Source organism: Crocodylus siamensis, chromosome 9, assembly GCF_052110815.1.
Source record: "Crocodylus siamensis isolate JL-2025a chromosome 9, ASM5211081v1, whole genome shotgun sequence".
In the NCBI taxonomy this organism is placed as follows: domain Eukaryota; kingdom Metazoa; phylum Chordata; order Crocodylia; family Crocodylidae; genus Crocodylus; species Crocodylus siamensis.
In genome coordinates, this window is record NC_143403.1 from 36,367,615 (window position 1) to 36,386,437 (window position 18,823).

Consider the following 18,823-nt stretch of genomic DNA (forward strand, 5'->3'; position numbering starts at 1 on the left):
TGCTGCTGAGCATTTGGGAGGCCCCACCACGCTCCTGTGGGACACTCCATCTGCCCCAGCATTGCAGCATTCATGAGCTGCACTGGTACCTTGAGGTATGTAGAAAAAATATTTAAAGCTGTGTCTATGGACGAATAGCCGATTCTCTGAATCAACATTGAATCATCTGATTTGGATTCAGCCGAATTGAATCAGGGACAGTGATCTGAATCAATGAAGAATTGAATCACTGTGTCTGATTTGGGCCAAATCCAAACCCAAGTGTGGCTATGGTACAGCGAGGAACAGAATAGAAATAGGGAAGATCATTAAAGATATGAGAGTCATATAAATCACGCTTTGTTCTCATGATGCCCGTGTTGCTATGGCACCACAAAATGCTTTCAAAGAACCAATATGAATAAGATATTTTGCACACAAAAGTCTATTTGAAAATGTCAGTGAACATCTTGAAATACGAACAGCTCCATAAAGAGAACCTCAAGCAATTTCCCTGTAGGAGATGGGAGAAAGAGGCAGATGGGTTTAAGCTTATGTGGGAAGATGCAAAGGCTGTATAAAATCCCAATCCCACTGGTCCTTGTGTTGTTTAATACCTCTTGTGAGATATGAGCCAAAGAGTAGGCTCCTTGGATTCCAGTCTGGCTGAGTGTTTGATCTGGTGAAGAAAGATGCAACAACTGGGGTACTCTCAAAGAAACTGCTTCCTTGTTTGTTACAGTTGTGCCCAAGGAGTTCAACTGAGATTAGAAATGCTTAATAATAGGTCCACCCCCAAAAGCTTAGTCTGCCTCTACCAGATAGACATCACCCCCATTGGAAAACCAAAGCACAGAGAGATTTAGGATTTGCCCACGGACCCTATAGTAGAGCTAGGAAATGAATCTGGATTTCCGAAGTCCTAAACCAGTGCCTAAATCACAAACCATCTCACCTCTGCCTGAAAGGAAGCCTGCCAAGAGGTGATTTTAGGAGCCAAATGCTGAGATCTTAAACACAGTGTGGTTTTGCTGCTGGTCTGAAAGTTGTCTTCTGTCTGGTATCTACAGATTCCAAAACAGGGGACAGACCCTTTCCGTTTCATACTCTTCTCTGCTACAACAAACCAAAACAATGCTGATTCTAACCCTTTACCAGTATTTATTAAAGACAGCCACTTCCCTCAGAAGAAAAGTTCCACAGAATTTGATAAAGAAGTGAACAAACATTTCTTATCAGTGTAGTGGGATTTTTGAGAAACTATTTTACAAGCCCATCAAATTACAAAGTGGTTGCAATCTATTATTTATTTGCTTTTCCACCATCCTGTACAGCTATCTAGAATGGATAAAAATCTTTATGAAAACTCCATAGTATGCCTCAAAACCCCTGTAGAGAGGAGGAGATCTTTGGTCATTATTTCTGTGACAAAGCAGTTTTAAGCTATCTTATTGCTTTTAGAACAAAACAAAACCAGGAAAAAAAACCCTTGGCTTTTGGTTGGCAAATACGGAAGTGTATTTGCTGACATTTTTCACCACCATTTTTGGCAAAACTTGAATCTAAATAAATAAATAAATGCACTGGCAGGTGGCAGTAGAAACTTATTGGGTCCCAGGCAAAGGCAGCCATTCACAGACAAGCTAGAAGCTGCATTGTGGAGAAGCATCATGGTCTGTAGCTCATTGTATGGGCATACAGTGTTCACTGTAGGGGAATTTGAATCGGCAGGACTAAAAATACAACACTCCAAGCAACAAGTTATAAGAAAGAACATTTGTGGTCATGGTTGGGAAGAGGAAGAGGGCTAAATACCTGGACTGCTTTTCTTTACTGTCCAGTTGGAAGGCTTGGTGGCAATGTTGTGCTTGGCTGGTCAGGAGACATGGCTTCTACTTCTACTCTTTATTCAAGGGTGTTCACGCTGCTTCATGGTAGAGTAGAGCAGGAGATTTTTCACCATACAGAGGGCCTAAGTCATAGAATCATAGAATCAATGGTGGGAAGGGACCTAGACAGATCATTGAGTCCGACCCCCTGCCATGGGCAGGAAGGAGCACTGGGGGGTGGCAGGGGTCATAAGACCCCAGCCAGGTGCCTATCCAGTCTCCTCTTGAAGATTTCCAGGGAAGGTGAAAGCACCACCTCTCCGGGAAGCCTGTTCCAGGCTCTGGCCACCCTTACCGTGAAGTAGTTCTTCCTAATATCTAACCTAAACCTATCCTCCCTCAGCTTGTGGCCATTGTTCCTGGTGACTCCAAGGGGGGCCCTGGTGAACAGACTTTCCCCGAGTCCCCACTGGTGGCCCCTGACAAGGTTGTAGGTAGCCACAAGATCCCACCTCAGCCTCCTCTTGCAGAGACTGAAGAGATTCAGGTCCCTCAGCTTCTTCTCATAGGGCTGGCCACGGAGGCCCCAGCCATACAAGTGGCCCTCCTCATATGGTCAAAACCCTTAGAATCAATGACATGCTTTGCAGGATTTCATTATGCACTGAATCCCCCCTAAGGAATTGTTGGTGTTGGACCTTGAAAAGACTGCATTCTCAGCTCCCTTTAGCTAGTAAGTTAGGTGGTCTTGATGGTGGTGGGGGGTCTGTTTGGAAGATAGTGGGGAATGGGAAGAACTGAATGAGTTTTAAAGGCTCTTATAGCACTGCCATCTTGCACAGGCCTTTGCAATGAGGCAGAGTATCTGCCATGTCTCCATTACTTCACTCCTCTGCTTAGATTTAGTATGTGTTGCTGTCACCAGGTCAGGGTTGTTGGCTGCTTGTGTGCATGAATGACAGCCTTACTGAATGTCCACAACCAGCATGAGAGTACCCAGAAACGGAGCACCAGCTATTGTGTGTTGTAATGCTAATTGACTTGGAAATGCAGAAGAGAATTGCAGGAGTCTGACCTACTTTGAGCTGTTACTCACTTTCTTACAAAGTTTTTTGTTTTTAAATAGTATACATTATAATTGGAGGTTTTGGCTATGCTTAGCATGAGATGTATTTCTTTGGAGGAATTCAGTTTCTGAAAGACTCCAATTTCACATACATGGATAGTTATAGTAATTTTTATTAATAAACTTGAGTACTGTAGCACCTATGTGAGAATCCCTAGGTACTTTTATCCTCAGTGCCCCTCATAGGTGAAGAAAGTATTATCCCTTTTGTCACTGGTAAACTCAGGCATATATTGAGCTGTATCTTTCCAGTTAGACTCCTAAGAATAGTGTTCTTAATGCTAAATGAATGTCCTGATTTTTCAGAGATGTTTTGAAAAAGGGAGCTGTGCATCCTCAGCACTGCTGATAGTTCAGTTATTTAGATGCCTAAATTATAGGTAGCTATATTATAGGGTTAGGTAGGTGAGTTTAACAGTTCAGCCCTAAGTGAATTGCTCACACACATCAAAACACTGGCAGAGCTCCTACTACAACTTGGGAGTCCTGCCCCCTCCTGTGTCCAAATCATTGAGCTTATCTCTCATAGCAGTTGTTGGCTAAAGAAACTGAATCTCTGTTGCTGCTGTTCCTCTCTATTTGGAGGCTTTCTGTAGTGCCCATCACTAACTGCTTCCTGTGTGAAATAGATCTGCAGAGCAAGCTCCTTCATGAGTTTCATGGAGCCCTTTTTCTGCACTGATCTAACCTAACAGTCTTTTAAGCCTTGTCAGAGAACAATACCTCCTGATTAACTTGTTACATTCTGTGCTGTATGAATTCTCAGCATCCTTAGGTTCAGCCCCTTGCTACTAGGCTTTTCCAGAGGGGCTTTAGACTCACTTACATCTTTCCATAAAGAATTACAGTGGAGGTGATCTAAGCCAGCATTTCTCATCCTGTGCATTGTGACCCAAAAATGGGTTGCAAGAGTATATGAAAGGATTGCAAACAAACTTTAAAAATGGATTCTCCTTTAAAGGAGAATATAGTGGAAAAGTGGCTTTTCCCTTGCAGGCTGTCAGAGTTCTAGCTTGCAAGGGGCTGTTTGGGGGCCCCCTGCCCCACACACTGGGAGACTGGGACCTGGGGGCAGTGGGTCAGGAATGAGGGGCACTGGGTTGGGACTGGCTGTTGTTTTACCAGGACCCATTCGTAAACATCAAAGGTTGAGAACCATTGATCTAACCAATAGCAAGCTGTGTGATGCTTCTGCTAAAGAGGAGCCACCAGTAGTGAGCCAGTGTGTTGAATCATCTTCAGTGGAATGCCAAAGACTCAATGGCTCAGGCTTCATTCAGATACTACCACTTGGACTGTGCACTTCTGCTCCTGCACCCTACTTCACACTGTTGGACATACCTTTGTCTCACTCACTCCTGCATTATCCTCTGAAAACCTGCTCTGTACAATACTTAATGAGTAATCCATTCATACAGTGTTAAGGAACTATTAGGAGCAATAAAAGCAGGTGCTTTGTAATCTAATTGATGCTGGGAGGAGTCTCCTTAGGAGACATTTGCAATCAGCATTGCTATTAATTTTTGTAAATGGCAGTGCTGAGATGCCATGAAAACACCAGGGACTAATAAACCTCCAGCATGCAAAGGAATTCCCTTCTACAACCTTCTGTTTCAAGGGACATAAGTAGCTGTTCCCAGATGGTTTTAGTTCACTGAAGACCTTGAGAGTCTGTTGCTACTGCCTAGGTAGCAGGACTTCCTCAGGTATTTTCTTTTAAGGGTCAGGATAGCCAGTCTAACACTTCCAGGGGTTACCTCTGCTGCAGGTTCAAGGTTTGCATCTGCTTTGCTATGCCAGCTTGCAAAGGGGTTGGAAAAAGTGGCTGCCTCCAAAACTGGGCTAATGTTCTGACACCTTATGAACTTAAGTGGCAAAGTGACTCCTTCAAGTGAATGCGACTCTTAATGGGAGATCTATGATATGTACACATTGACTTCCTGACACTCCCTGTGTTATTCTGCCAGGCTCCACTATATGGACATAGCTTGTTTGCTGATATTTGTTAAGGAACAAAGTGATGGGAGTCCTAATTTCAGAGGGATCAGAGTAGGGGCTTATCAAGGGGACTTGGGTAAAAGGCTTTTTAAGGCAAAAGAAACTAGCTTAATTCCTGAAAACTGCTTATGTCTGAGTACTTTGATTTTTCAGGTTTCTTGACACTGTGTAACGGGAGTTAAGGAATATTGTAACCTTGCCCAGTACATTAAAAACTCAACAACCCTGAAAAAGTAGGGCCAGAAAATCATTAGGGGAGTGTCAATGGAGTTGTGCTAGTCTCTGCACATACAAAACTAGCTGGGGTCTGATTTGTAAAGTCTCTTTCAAGAAGCCCATATAGTGCTTGATTTCAGTGTCAGTTTGAGTTGTTTTCTCTCTGCAGGTATCTCATGAGTTCGCCATTAACTTCAATCCTACCAATCCGTTCTGCTCAGGTAAGTACCTCTTTGGGCCCAGTCTTTTCCAGCTCAGGGACAAGTATTTCCTCATTATTATTTTGGACATACCATCCTGGTAATTTCTTCCTGAACTTCAAGCCCTGGTCAGAGCAGCATTGCAGTTCTGACTAAATATTCAAAAGATCCTCTGCTCGATTTGGACATCTCCTGAAAGGTACCAGGATGAGAAGCACTGCAGGTCTCCTGTACTTTCACAGGTCATTTTGAAACTGAGGCCTAGTTTACAATGATGGCTATAGACTTATATGCTTCATAGAGTCTGAGGCTTCAAGAGATATTATGATAATCTAGTCTGACTTCCTGCATAAGGTACTAGCAGGTATGAGGATAGCCCCAGGAGAGTTGACCCCTTTTTCCTTCCACCACTTCACAAAAACTTCAGTGAATACCCCCTTAGCTTTTCAGGTCAGTATATGATTATACTAGTTGTCCAAAAGCTTTTTGTATTACTCTTATTTGGATTGCTTTGAAGTTCAGAGGCCAGAACCCAGAGCCCTAGGCACTGTACAAATCTGTAAGACTAAACCCTCCAGGGAAGAAACTGTTTAAGCAGTGGCAATTGACAGGTTTGTTTAAAAGAATCTAATACCTTCTGGTTTATGATTAACCCTTCACAGGTTAGTCTGTTTATCTCATGTCCCTCCAAAAATAATGCTAGCACTTGTAAATTGTGGGCTAGTATTTTCCCACAGTTAAATGACAGAAACTGAGGCAAGGAATGTTGAAGTGACTTGGCCAGAGATCACCCAGTAGGCCGGTGGCAAAGCTGGATCTAGAGCCCTAACCCTCCTTTCTCTCCAGTTTTGTTCTAGCCCAGGGGTTGGCAACATTTTTGGGCAGTGTCAAAATACCTGCAACCTTGACTTCTAAGATGTTGGAGTGCCAAGGGAGGATGGCAGGGGGCCAATCTTTGTTGTGGCAGCACTGCCTTGTCCTCACCGCCAACCCTGAGGCACATGTGCCAAGCAGAAAGTCTTCACGTGCCACACTCTCATCTACACTATGGGCTGCTCTGAGCTGCTTGGAGTCAGGCCATAACATCTGCTCTGCCAGTTAGCTGATCTCTGGTGTGTGTGGGTGTGTTTCTGAGGCAGTGTTCACTGAGTCAGCAGGGAGGCCATATAGACATGCCTTCTAATGCTACCTCATATACCCCCGAGGATACAAAACCTTACCTCTTTCTGGCAATATAATAGATCATGGAACATATGGTGGCCTCTGTTTAATCTATGATAACTTGCCATATGTATAAAGGACATAAATTCCCTGGGAATGGCAGGTAGCAGATCAGTCACAGTGGGGATGGGGTGACTGTGGTTCTTCACCACTTACATTCTTTTCCAGCCCAATATTTATGACCATAAGAAGGTGTGGCCTGCTGAATGTTTTAGTAGAAACAATGAAATTGTCTTTGTGGGCTTTGGCTCTCATTCCAAATGAGAGGAATCTCTGAATCTGATGTCCCAAGCTGCACTTGAAACTGTATCTTCAGACTTAAGAAACCATTGTGCTGGGTTGCATTCAGAACATTCTCTTTATAGTTGGACAGACTGAAACATGACTAACAAATGTGTTCTATGGAAGGGAATGAATGATGATTTAAAATATGATTCATGCAGGCTAATATACTGTCCTTGAAGAATAATGGAGCTCAGTGATAACAGGAGATTTGTACAAATATCAAGGAAGAAACAGAAATTTATGCCAAGCTTCTTAGAACTACTGTGATAATTCTGCTCTTTGTGTATTTGGAACACTTTTTTTTGCCTGGATTTACCTAATTGATCTGTAGAATTGCAGTAATTGTGCACCTAGATTGGTATGCTGCTGTGCATCTAATCTTACAGAAAATACTGGTTGAGTATCAGCTCTGTTGAGATGAACAAGGTAGTTCAAAACTCTTAGACAGATTCTTTCAGGTTCAGGCACTACATCCTTTCTGCCCTCTGTTTTCTTGGAAGGATTGCTTTGCAGCCCTAGAAACATTATTCTTCTGTAAAATAAATGCTTGCCAAATCTGAATTGGCCAATGAACTGTAGATGTTTCTGACCCCTGCTTTATAAGTGGGATTTTCAAAATCACCTATTTGTCTTAGAAGCCCAAGTCCCTTTGACATTCACAGGTTTTTTTCCTCTAAGTCACTTGAGCACCCTTGAAAATTTGACCCCACATGGGAACTTAGACCTGGATGCAGCAACTTCTTGTATGCTGGTAGATTGCTCTGTCCACATGGAGCACTAGGGACTCCAGTAGGATTCCAGAAAGTGCAATGCGTTGCATGTAGGCATACAACACTTATATGCAGACACATACACACACAGCAGTTGTAGCATCAAGACCTAAAAGGCAATTAAAACACTGTGTCTAAAACACCGTGGCCCAAAATGTATGCACTGCAACAGGTTAATGCTTGAAGTCAGCTATTATGGCATGTGCTACTGTTCAGTTATGACAGGCAGTCATAGCCTGTTAATAAGAAAAGGGTAAAAACACAACTTCTGTTTGCTGTTTTATCCCACCTTAAAAACATACTTCTATGTATGCATTCGGTGAAAGAGAGCTAAAGGGATTGAGGGAAGCAAATTCCTGGATTTCACGATGCAGCTCTAAATAGAAACACTTAGTGAGGCCACAATCAAGTCTTGCATCTATGTAGGACTTCCTTGGAGCCTGGTCTCCTAGGTGATAAGAGACAGATAACTCTTGAGGGAATTGGTATCATGCTGTTCCAGGCAGTTTGGAACATAGTGCACTCACCTCAGGCTTTGAGGGTGGGAAAATGAAATTGCCTGTTTCTTTATTTTTCATGTGTCTTCTACCCTTTGATATTTGCACTTGAGCCATGAAATGCTAGATTGTCCAAACAGCCTGGATTTCTGCCTTTCTGGTTTCAGTCTCATCACATAGTTGGGTATTGCACGCTAAAGGAGCAGGGTACAGAATGCTGAGTGTAAAGAAATGTTTTCTCTTCTCATGTGTGTGTGCACAGCTCCCAGTGAAGGCCTTGGCCCCTCTGTGTTTACATGTCCCAGAGCAGGACTTGGTTTTATTTCAGAAGTGAGGATTTTTTAAAATTAACTTGTTCTCAGATAACTAAGCCAGCATTAAAGAACATGGCATTTTTAGAGCCAACTAAGCCCAATTGTCCTGTATAACTAGGGAGGATTATTCTGATATAAGCATAATAGGTGCAGTAGGGATATAATGCTTGTTGTCTCATTACTGCTGGCAAGCAAGTGGTAAAAAAAGCCTGCAACAGGAACAGGTTATTTGGTTGCCTGAATTGGGACAGCCAGAAAGACCTTCATCCCTAATCTAATTTACTGACAGAAATTGATTCTCCTGAAGAGGTGGAAAAAGCATATCTTGCAAATCAGATCAACACATTCAGAACACCAGTGAAACTTCCGGTTTCAAGTTTCTTGCCAAGTTGTTTCTGTCTCTGTTGATTCTCTCCACAGCCTCCCTGCTTTGTGGCTGCCTCAGTTCCTTCTCAGATGTAGGCATGTGTGTTCCCACGTGGTTACTCTCTTCACAGGACCTCAATATTTTTCAAAAGCAGAAGAAAGCCACCTTACTTAAACTCGGGCATCAGAAGCCCTCTCTCATAAGCACAAGGACTCAAGTATAAAATGGTTACCAAGGTCAAAGAAAAATTAACTGCGTTAGTCTGAAGTTAGGCAGAAGACAGAGTATATTTGCACCTTACAGACTAATTGAATCAGAAATGTATACCATACATTTTCATGAGCTTGAGCTCACTTTTTCATCTGATGATAGCATCTAATGAAGTGCATTCTGGTTCCCAAAAGCTTATGTCACCCATCTCTGACTTAGTCTATAATGTGAAAATCTACCCTGTATTAAGGTCAGAGGCATCTCAGATCTTCTGAAAAATAAGGTCTGAGAAGGGATGGATAAACCTTTTTTCCAAATAATTATGCCGCTGAAAATGTGATATCAGATGCCAAAACTATTATATTGCATTTCAATTAAAATTTTCAAGGAAGAACACTGGGACAACATTATTGCAAAGATTGACTTAGAATTTGTTGTTTTAGACATGCCACATTTTATTGATGAAACTTTACAATTTTTTTTAAAGAAATGGTGTTTCTTTTGCTTAAATATTGACCTAAATTTAAAGACAAAAGCTTAAACTGAAGGGTTTGGTAACTGAAATGCAACAACATATTTAATTTTGGGTCAAATAAAACATTTTGGCTTGACCCCAAATTATTTTTTTCTTTTTTTCCTAGAATCCTCAAATCCCTATCTTTGGACTGATCTGAATCAACTCTTGGGCATTTTCATACGTGTTTCTGGACATGGTGCTGGGCACTTCAATTAGCGAGCAGCGCTAATTAAAAGCTCCCACACATTACATGTATTGTCACTGCTGCGCATCCCCGCCATGAAAACATGGCAGTGGGGTGGTTTAAACTAAAGCTCATCAGACATATTTTATTTCAAAGTGCACTGCTGCCATTTTGTCAGTGTGGAGATGCTGATGCAAATGACACATGAGGCTACCGGAATGCATCGATTTCTGTGCTCCAGTACATCTGAGCAGGCTCCCTGCCTGTGTAGGAGCCCCTTGTTTCCAGTTTTTCAGTTCAGCCTTTGAATTGTGGGGAGAGATGGGTGGGATGAGGACACACGCCTGCCCTCTTGCCCCCCCCACGCCCTCCACTTTATTTCCTCACATCTAGTTTGGAGCACCCTCAGTTCCAGAGAAAATTGTTTTTACATCACTGAAACACTCCTGATGCACAGTCAGGATGGTTCAGTGGGTTGGATACCGGCTTGGGAGGTAGGAGTCCTAGATTCTTGTCTTGACTCTACTCCTGACTTCCTCTGAGATCACTTCAATCATTTTGCATCTCTCGTTCCCATGCCACCTGCTCTCTGTTTTGTCTATTTTAGCTGCAGAGTAAGCTCCATAGCCTGTTGTTTGCATTACGCCTTGGAAAATGAAACCCTGATTTCTACAGGGGGCTCACTCTAACGTAAATGCCAGTACATTGAAATATAGTTTTAGTGATTTTGAATTTCCATCAGTTGTTTCTGATGTGCAAGTAGAGTAAGGAGCAGATTGCTGGAAGAAGCCTTTTTGCTGCTTGGAAGAGTGGATATTTTAATGTTTCATTTGTCTGCTTTTCTTTAAGGAGTGGAAGGCATTGTCCAAGCCTATTCAGCCTGCCTGCCCCATGTGCGCTTCTATGGACCAACCAACTTCTCCCCCATTGTCAATCATGTGGCCCGGTTTGCTGCCCAGGCTACCCAGCAGGAGTTTGCAGCAGTAAGTTAGAATGTGTATATTGTTTTATCTGTGTTGTTGCCTTGGCTTTGAATTTTAAAGTGGGGCTAATTAAGCTGAGCATCTTGGTGTCTCCCAGTAGGCACAGCATCACAGAAAAGCAAAATGAAAAAGACCTATTAGAGAACCTTGCAAAGAATTTATCAGAAGCTAGTGTGATAGAGTAATTGATTTTAGCCATAACTGGTTCCATTTTAAAGGCTTACTGACTCTGTCTTGACAGCAAAGACAAGGGAAAGCTGTGTTTAAGGAAGGCAAATCACCTTGCAGGTTTAAATTTTGCTGACTTCTTTGTAAAACAACTGCTGTGCAACAAAGCCAAAAGCAGATGCATGAGAACTATAAATGTCCAGGAGCCTGAGGTTCTGTCTAAGTACTCGTGGCTCCCATCATTATGTTAATTGAGTATCTATCTGCCATCAGGGAATTTATCCTCATAATACCCACGGGAGATAAGGGAGTGCTGTTATTGCCCCATTATGGATGGGAAGCTGAGACAGCAGGAGGTTAAGGAACTATCAAGAAATCATATGCAGGTATTGAGCAATACAGGAATGATCCTTACTACCACATAATGTTGCATGTGATAAGGTACTGGCTATCTATCCTATATCAGCTGCTACTCTGGTCTTTGTAAGCCCAGCAGCTAGGCACCTCCCAGTTATTAAATACAGGTATCCTTACAACACCTCTGTGAGGCAGGACAATATTACTTCGCCTGTTGTGCAAATGGGCAGCTAAGGTGAAAAAAAATTGCTCAAGGTCATAGATAAAATCTATGGCAGAGCAGGGTATTAAAGCAAAATCTTCCAAACCATATTACTGTATTTCCCACCTCTGCTGGGAGCTTCACTTTTGGTTCTTGTAAAGCAGGTTGAGGGGGTAGGTGGGAGTGGGCTTTTCTAAACTGGTTTTGGAAACAAAACACATTCAGCATACTGTGATCTTGAGCTGGAAGAAGACATTTTAAAAGACCCTTAAAATCCAAAAAATATCTGACATCTTTATTTTTACAATAGTTTTTGTGTCATTTGGGCAAACAGCAGTGCCAGAATCCTGGTTCCAAAATGATCACTTCATGCCACTCATAACCCTCAAAGTCCAGGACAATTAGTTCATTGTACTATTTATAAACACATGTTGAAAAGCTGCTTGTTGGCTCTCAGGGTGTCCCTTATGTCCTCTACTCCATTTCAGTAGCTTGTAAGGTTCTCAGGCTAGAGAGAGACAAACATCATTAGTGGCAGTCCCTCACAGTCAAGGATGATTGTCTTCCATGATTGTCTTATATGTGGATCTGAAGATGGCTGACAAGGCCTATCTGGGATCAACTGACTCTGCAGCTCAGGCACACACTTCTGTGAAGGATGCATGGCTCTGGGTTCTTGATTCGGTTCACAACACACTGTTTCTGTCACCCCTGCTTTTCTGTCTCCTGTTGTTGTCATCAGATTCTTGCAGCAGATTCTTCCTCCATTTGGGAAGGACCTGGGCGAGAGTTTCCCATGAGCTGATGTCAATATTGCATTTTTTAAGTTGGCCTTAAGCATGTCCTGAAGTGCTTTATCTGCCCTCATCTTAAGCATATACCTTACAGAGCTGGGAGAATAAAATTTGCTTTGAGAGTCTCGAGTCACACATCCAGACGATGTGTCTGGCCCTGCAAAGTTGATGTCAGATGATCATCACCTCGATGCTCATGGTGTTTGCTTGTGACAGGATGTAAACTTTGGTGCATCCGTCTTCTCACTGGATTCAAAGCATCTTCCACAAGCAGAGTTGATGGCATTTCTCCAACGGCTTGATTAATGGTACTTCTCCAACAGCTTGAGATGTCTCCTGTATGTTGTCCACATCTCAGTGCCATACACTAAGGTGGGGGATCACAACTGCTTGATTAAAACATGAGCTTGGTTTCAGATCTGAAGTCACAATCTTTGAACACCTATTTCCTCAGGTGTCTGAAGGCCCCATCTGCACATATGAGGCAATGTTAGATTTTTTTTCTTCAGTGTTAGTCTTCTGTGAAAGATGGCTTCTGAGGTATGGGAAATACTCAGTGTTCTCCAGTGTCTCACTGTGAATCTGAATTACTGGAGCTGGGGACTTCTGATGAAGAGCTGGTTGATGGAGCATGACCATAGTCTTCTGAATGTTGTGTCAGTTCCTTTTTCTTATATGCCTTGGTAAAAAATGTTGATGATTGCCTGAAGGTCTGCTTCTGAGTAAGCACAGACTACAGCATCATCAGCACACTGAAGCTCAATGATTGAGGTCTGGGTGGTCTTGGTTTGGACTTAGTCATCTTGAGATTAAACAATTTGCCATCAATTTGGTAGTTTACCTCCACTCTGACTGGAAGCTTGTTTGGTGGTCAGAGGTAGCATTGCAGTGATATGCAACTCATATCTAGAAAAGTGTTGGAGTGATAGTGCAGCCTTGCTTAACTCCTATCTTAACCTCAAAGGGATCTGTGATGGATCCATTATTGAGAACCACTGCTCACATACTGTTATGGAGCAGGCAAAAATGGTGTTGAATTTTGGTAGGCATCTGTACTTCAGAAGGATTGTTCACCGTGCTCCTCAGTTGACAGAGTCAAAGACTTTCATGAGGGCAAAGAAGGCCATGTAAAGAGGTGCATGTTGTTCTTGACATTTTTTCTGCAGCTGGTGAACCATGAAGTTCATGTCAGTTGTGCCTATTGATGCCCTAAATCTACACTGAGATTCTGGGAGCAGCTCTTCAGCAAGTGGAAGGAAATGGTTTAGGAAGGTTCTCACAATGATATTCCCTGTGGTGGACAGCAAGGCTATCCCTCTAATTTCCACAGTCAGACTTATTTCCTTTCTTGCAGATTGTCACGATCATGGTGTCCCTGAGGTCGTCTTGGATCTCCTCATCAGCTCCATGCCCTGATCCTAAGGATCTTGATGATTTTGGCAGGAATTCCATTATCTCTAGGTGCCTTGTCATTCTTCCTCTGCACAATGGCTTTCCTCACTTCATCGAGGGTTGAATTATCTCTGACTGGGTATTGTGGGATGGCATTGAAAACACTCATCAATGACAGAGGCTCAACTAAAGAGGTCTGCAAAATGCTCCTTCTTGTGGGCATTGATGACTTCCCTTTCCTTGATCAGGTCTCTTCCATCCTTAGGTCTCAAGAGAGACCGTATCAATATGCTGACTATGGCTTACCAGTCCAAGGAGTAAAAAGGAAAGGAACAATCTAAAAAGAAAAACATGACACTGGAACATTTCTTCTTTACTGTCACCTTTATTTGGCAACATCTGCATTAAAAGTAAGGAGTGAAGAGTTTCACACTTGCTTAATTATCTGCTTGAGTTCACAGCCTGCTCAAATAAGTCCCCCGATAGCAAAATTGGGTTTATGGCCTTGCTTATACTGGGATTAACTCAGATTAGCTTAGTTTAGCAGCTCATGCAAGTTAAAGAAGGGGTTTGCTCCACCAGTGCAGGCTATTGGACTTTGCCTGTCCGCACAAGAGGTTTGCATTGGTTCAGTCAACTCGGCTGCTGGTCTCTGACAACTGAAATTGGTGCTACTTTTTATTGTAGAGAAAGAAGACTGAGTCACACCCTCCTTACATGGTAACATTGGCTGTCACAAATAAAGGGAGATTATAGTATTAGCAGTGACAGATCTACCCTCTGTTTTGGTTTCCTTGGTCAGAGTTAATAACCTGTATGAGTGGTGCTGTCTTTCTGTCTAAATGCATGGAAATGGCTCTGTTTATTCTCACTGTGCTGCAGTTCCACATGCCAGTTGGCTGTATAATTATCCAGCCTTTCCATTACTTGTCTCCCAACAATTTTTCCAGGTGCCTGAAATAAAAGCTGTGCTTCTCTTTTTTCTTTTAACCTTTCATTTTGCTTCCAGTTTTCTGTGACAATCCAACTCATACATTAGTGTGCACACAAAAGAGAGAGCAAGCTAGAGAGAACCTGTTAAATGTAGTGACACCTCTGCCATGGAAATAGTTTCTCTCTGTCCCATTTACTGGTGGTGGCTGGAAGAGTATGTGTTCAGTGAAGGGGCATGAGTGTGAACATGGAAAGGAAATGGCCCTCTAGGCTGCTGTGGCCAAACAGCTTTTGAATGTGCTGTAAGATTCTGGTAGCCTGATCCTGGTTTGGAGCTGCATTATAGTGTGTATATAGCTTGACTTCTTGTGCTATAAGCTTGGAAGATTGTGGGTGTGGTGACAATCAGATTGCTCAGCATGTATGTTTTCCTGTCAGCTGGACAGAGGGGCCTCACTGACCAAGAGCTGCAACCACAGTCCTGTGGTTGATGGGACTCCATGGGAACCCATGACAGTGGAAGAAAAGCACAATGTTCTGTGTACTCCTTGCATGCTATTCTTTTTCCCAGCTCTGCTGAGGGCCACATCTGTCTATAACTGTCCCATGTCAGCTTTCTCCTCTTTGTGCATTCCTACAAAAGCCTGAGGACCTAGATTTACATCACCTTGGACCAGCATTTCCCATCCCTTAGAACTTGAAGGCTGAGCCCTGGGCAAACAGTGGAGAGGATGGAGCCTTCTTTGCTCCATCAGTACTAGCTCTGTCAATTTCTTTCCCACACATCTTCCATCCTCACCCAAAAGTCCTTCCTGTGGAATACAGTGATGACTTTGGCTGGTTTTATGAACCTGGGCCCAATACAGTTGAGAGACCACCATCCTGAGATACAGGAGCATAAGGGGAATCAAGGTGGGGGGTCTTTGAGATTCACTACATCCTCTCTCATGGTTCTTCCTGATGGTGTTAGACTCTGCTTGTATTTGATGAAAATGCATTGTCAGCCATACCCTATGTGTTAGGATTTTAAAATAAGAATTACACCTGATTCTCAACCTGTTCACTTCATCTGATTAATGCTTTTAAATACCTGTGTGAGAGGGAACATATTGGACAATATGTATACCGGCTGAAGTGTCTACTGATTTTTGGTTGTCCACCTTGAGGCAAAAGGGACTTCAGTTTGGTGTGCAAAATTTGAGGAATGCACTGTCTATGGGTTACTATTTGATAAGTTTTGCTATAATTTGTTTGCTCTATAATGTATAACTGTTCACCGTACAACATGGGGAAGGTCATTGGGATGGCACATCTGAGGATAGTGTGGTTCAGGAAGCACTCTACACACCCTATAATTATTTCATTTGCAATGTGCCTTGCAAAGTGCCTAGATATCTATGTACTTTATAGAGTTCTGGGTTCTGTTGGCCCTAGTGAACAAAAGGGATAAAACAGGAAGCTGGCTTGTCTCTGCTTATAGCTGGAGCTAATTTTTTTTTTTACCAGGAAGCATTTACTGAGGAGGACTGTGATTCCATGCATCACAACAGACCTTCCTTGTTCCTTTTTCGAATTTAAAATATGAAATGAGTCATTTCCTTTTCAAAGGAGCATTCACATCTTCTCCATCTCCTCCCTGAGCTTAATATATTTTTGCTCTTCCAGTTCAATCTTCTATCACTCCTTAAAACTGCTCCTGGAAAAGTAGTATAACACTGAATTCTCTTGGGTCTGAGGTAGTTATATAGTTATCTTGTTGTCAGAAAGTCTGAACTAAACCAAATTCAGAATAAATTCAAATCTCTCATTAGTTTTAATTTTCTTTTTGTATATCAGAAATCAAGAGTAGGGGAGGGAAAAACTCCCAGGCCTAGGAAAGAATAGAGAAGCACTAATCATATGTAAATTGCACCCCTTGTTGGCACTAATAGTTTAATCAAGGGAGTTTTTAAATAATGTTCACTAAAGTAATAGTTCCATCATGGGGAAGTCTGAACTAGAGCTTTCTTCTTTAGGAGCACAAAACATTATTGATAACAAGTTTTATTCCCCAGCGACCTTCCCTTCTTTGATCCCATCTTGAATGATTGTAACAAAAACCATCCTCAGCAAGGTCTTCTTTAATAATAGCCTTATGACAAAGAGGCACTGGATGACAGCAGATTCTTTTCATGCAGAAAGAGGCACATTTTATTTTTAGATATGAAACTGGCAAGAGGTGTTTGCTTTGTAAGCACATGGTCAGGGGGAGGGGATGCAGGCCAGGTAAAAAGGAATAGGAAATAGCTCAGGTGCAAACTCATATGGAGGCCACAGATTCTGAGGCTCAAAGGATTTCTGATGGAGGAAAACCAAGCCTGAGCATGCTTGAGCATGGGAGGTGGGGGGAATTTTAGATCTGGATCTAAATGTTTTGACCTAGAATAGAACATCAAACCCCAGGCTTTGCTTCTTTATCTTCTTGAACAGTTGTCTTGGGTTGCAGTGACCAGGTACAGTTTTTCAAGATAGCTTTAGACCCATCACAATTACCACCTGGAATAGGCTGAATTCTCTGCTAATGTAACCTGGTGCATTAGGGCCTTGTTCTGTGGTAATTTTGAGTGACTCCTGGAGCTCTTTAACAGCTGGATGGTCTGCACATTACACCTGAAACTGGTTTTAATACCCATTAGGCGGCTCAAAGCTATGCCACACCAGGGCAGGATTACTGCTGATCTGTGTCACCCAGCTTGTGCTGCACTAAAGTGCGCTCTGGGGAGCCCCAGGGGTGGGGGTGGAAGCCCAGAATGTAGTGGGTCTTACCTTTCAGTCCTCCAGGCCCCTGCTGTTCTGAACATGATGGCTCCAAACTGGAGCTAGCACCAACACCAATCAATAGGGACCTACTGAATTTGTGATTATGTGGATTCAGTGAAATCTAGCATTGCCTGTGAAATCGGGGCAACGCCCACAAAATCTGCAGGGGCTGAGGGGGTAGAAACCTTACTAAGTGCTGTGGCAGCTCACCAAGGGGGGTGGCGGGGGGAGGAAGTGAGGCTGCCTGCTCAAAAGGCTGCCAGCAAGATGGCTGCCAACCTCACTGTTGATTGGCTGTGAGGGTTGCCTGTCATGTGGCTCCACCTCTCCACCCATCAATGGCAAGGGGTGCGGCTACATTATAGACAGTCCTTGCAACCAATCAGTGGTGAGGAGTGGGGACACATGACAGGCAGCCTCCACAGCCAATTGGTAGTGAGTGGTAGGGCCACCCCAGCCCATCTGCCAGAGGCGTGGGGGGGGGCAATGGTGCTTCATCCATGAAATGGCTGCCGTGGCCTGTGTTCTGCCTGTGAAATCAGGGGTGGGGGACAGCCCCCACGAATTAGGTAGGTCTCTACCAGTCAACATCTGTGCAGTTCACAGTGTAAGGTGTAACAAGGCCCTTAGGAAGGGGCTGGGGCTGGGGCTGGAGCCATGCTGGAGAATTTACAGATGGGTTCTGCTGATGGTGGAAATTGGGGAGTCACAAGTTTGCACTGAAACTTTAAAAAGATGCTGCTTGAGTGACTTTTATGGAACCATCTCCTCTCTTCTCTCATTGTCGTTGTTCAGTCTCAAAGACTGGTATCTAACTATAGGAAGAATCACCAGAACCAAGGTAGCATTATCCACTGGAGATCTCCATTTGCTTGAAGCTCTGTGGCTAGAAAGCATTGATTTCTGCAGTGGAAAGGGAAGAAATGCTTAGCTCTCCCAGCAGTTGTTGTATGGGGAAGGAAGTGGCCCAGGTAACTTCAGCTGTATGTAACTTCCAGGCATATTAGGGCAGATGTGGAACTGACCTTTGTCTTTGTGTTGACATGTTACACCTCTTTTGTAGAACCCTCAGCAGAAGGTGTTGGTGTGGCATAGACTAGGGCAAAGCCATGGTGTGAGACCATCAGAAGCAACTGCCAAAAGCAATCTGCACACTGAAGACATTCATGCAGATTGTCTGGGTTTGTTTGTCCCCATCCAGTCTGTTTACATGCATCTACCCAGCTATCAGATTGCATGTCATAATTCTGGGTGTTCATATGTTATGGTCATAACTGTGGTATCTCTATGTCTTTAAAGAAATCACACCCACTTTTACCAGGTCTGAATCCTCTCTGATCCTGTAAAGACTCCATGTAAGATATGTGCTATTTCCTAATGTTTTTTTAAAAAAATTCTTGTACCTTTTCCGTGGCAACGCATGCCACAAAGAGCCTGTCAGTGCGTACAGGGTGGGAGCAGAAAAAAACCTCTGAGAAAAAA

The 18,823-nt window shown here is 43.1% G+C and overlaps 1 protein-coding gene across 9 annotated transcripts in view; it reads left to right on the forward strand.

Moving 5' to 3' along the window:
* CPNE2 (copine 2) overlaps positions 1-18,823 on the forward strand; it is a 221,987-nt gene that overhangs the window by 177,433 nt on the left and 25,731 nt on the right. For 8 of the 9 annotated variants that reach the window (XM_090062655.1, XM_090062652.1, XM_090062649.1 and 5 more), the window contains 2 exons: positions 5,318-5,369; positions 10,563-10,696. The exons of the other annotated variant lie outside the window; for it this stretch is intronic. In XM_090062655.1, coding sequence (XP_089918781.1) covers positions 5,318-5,369; positions 10,563-10,696 — 186 coding nt within the window. The remainder of the gene's footprint in view (positions 1-5,317; positions 5,370-10,562; positions 10,697-18,823) is intronic. 9 annotated transcript variants of the gene reach the window in all.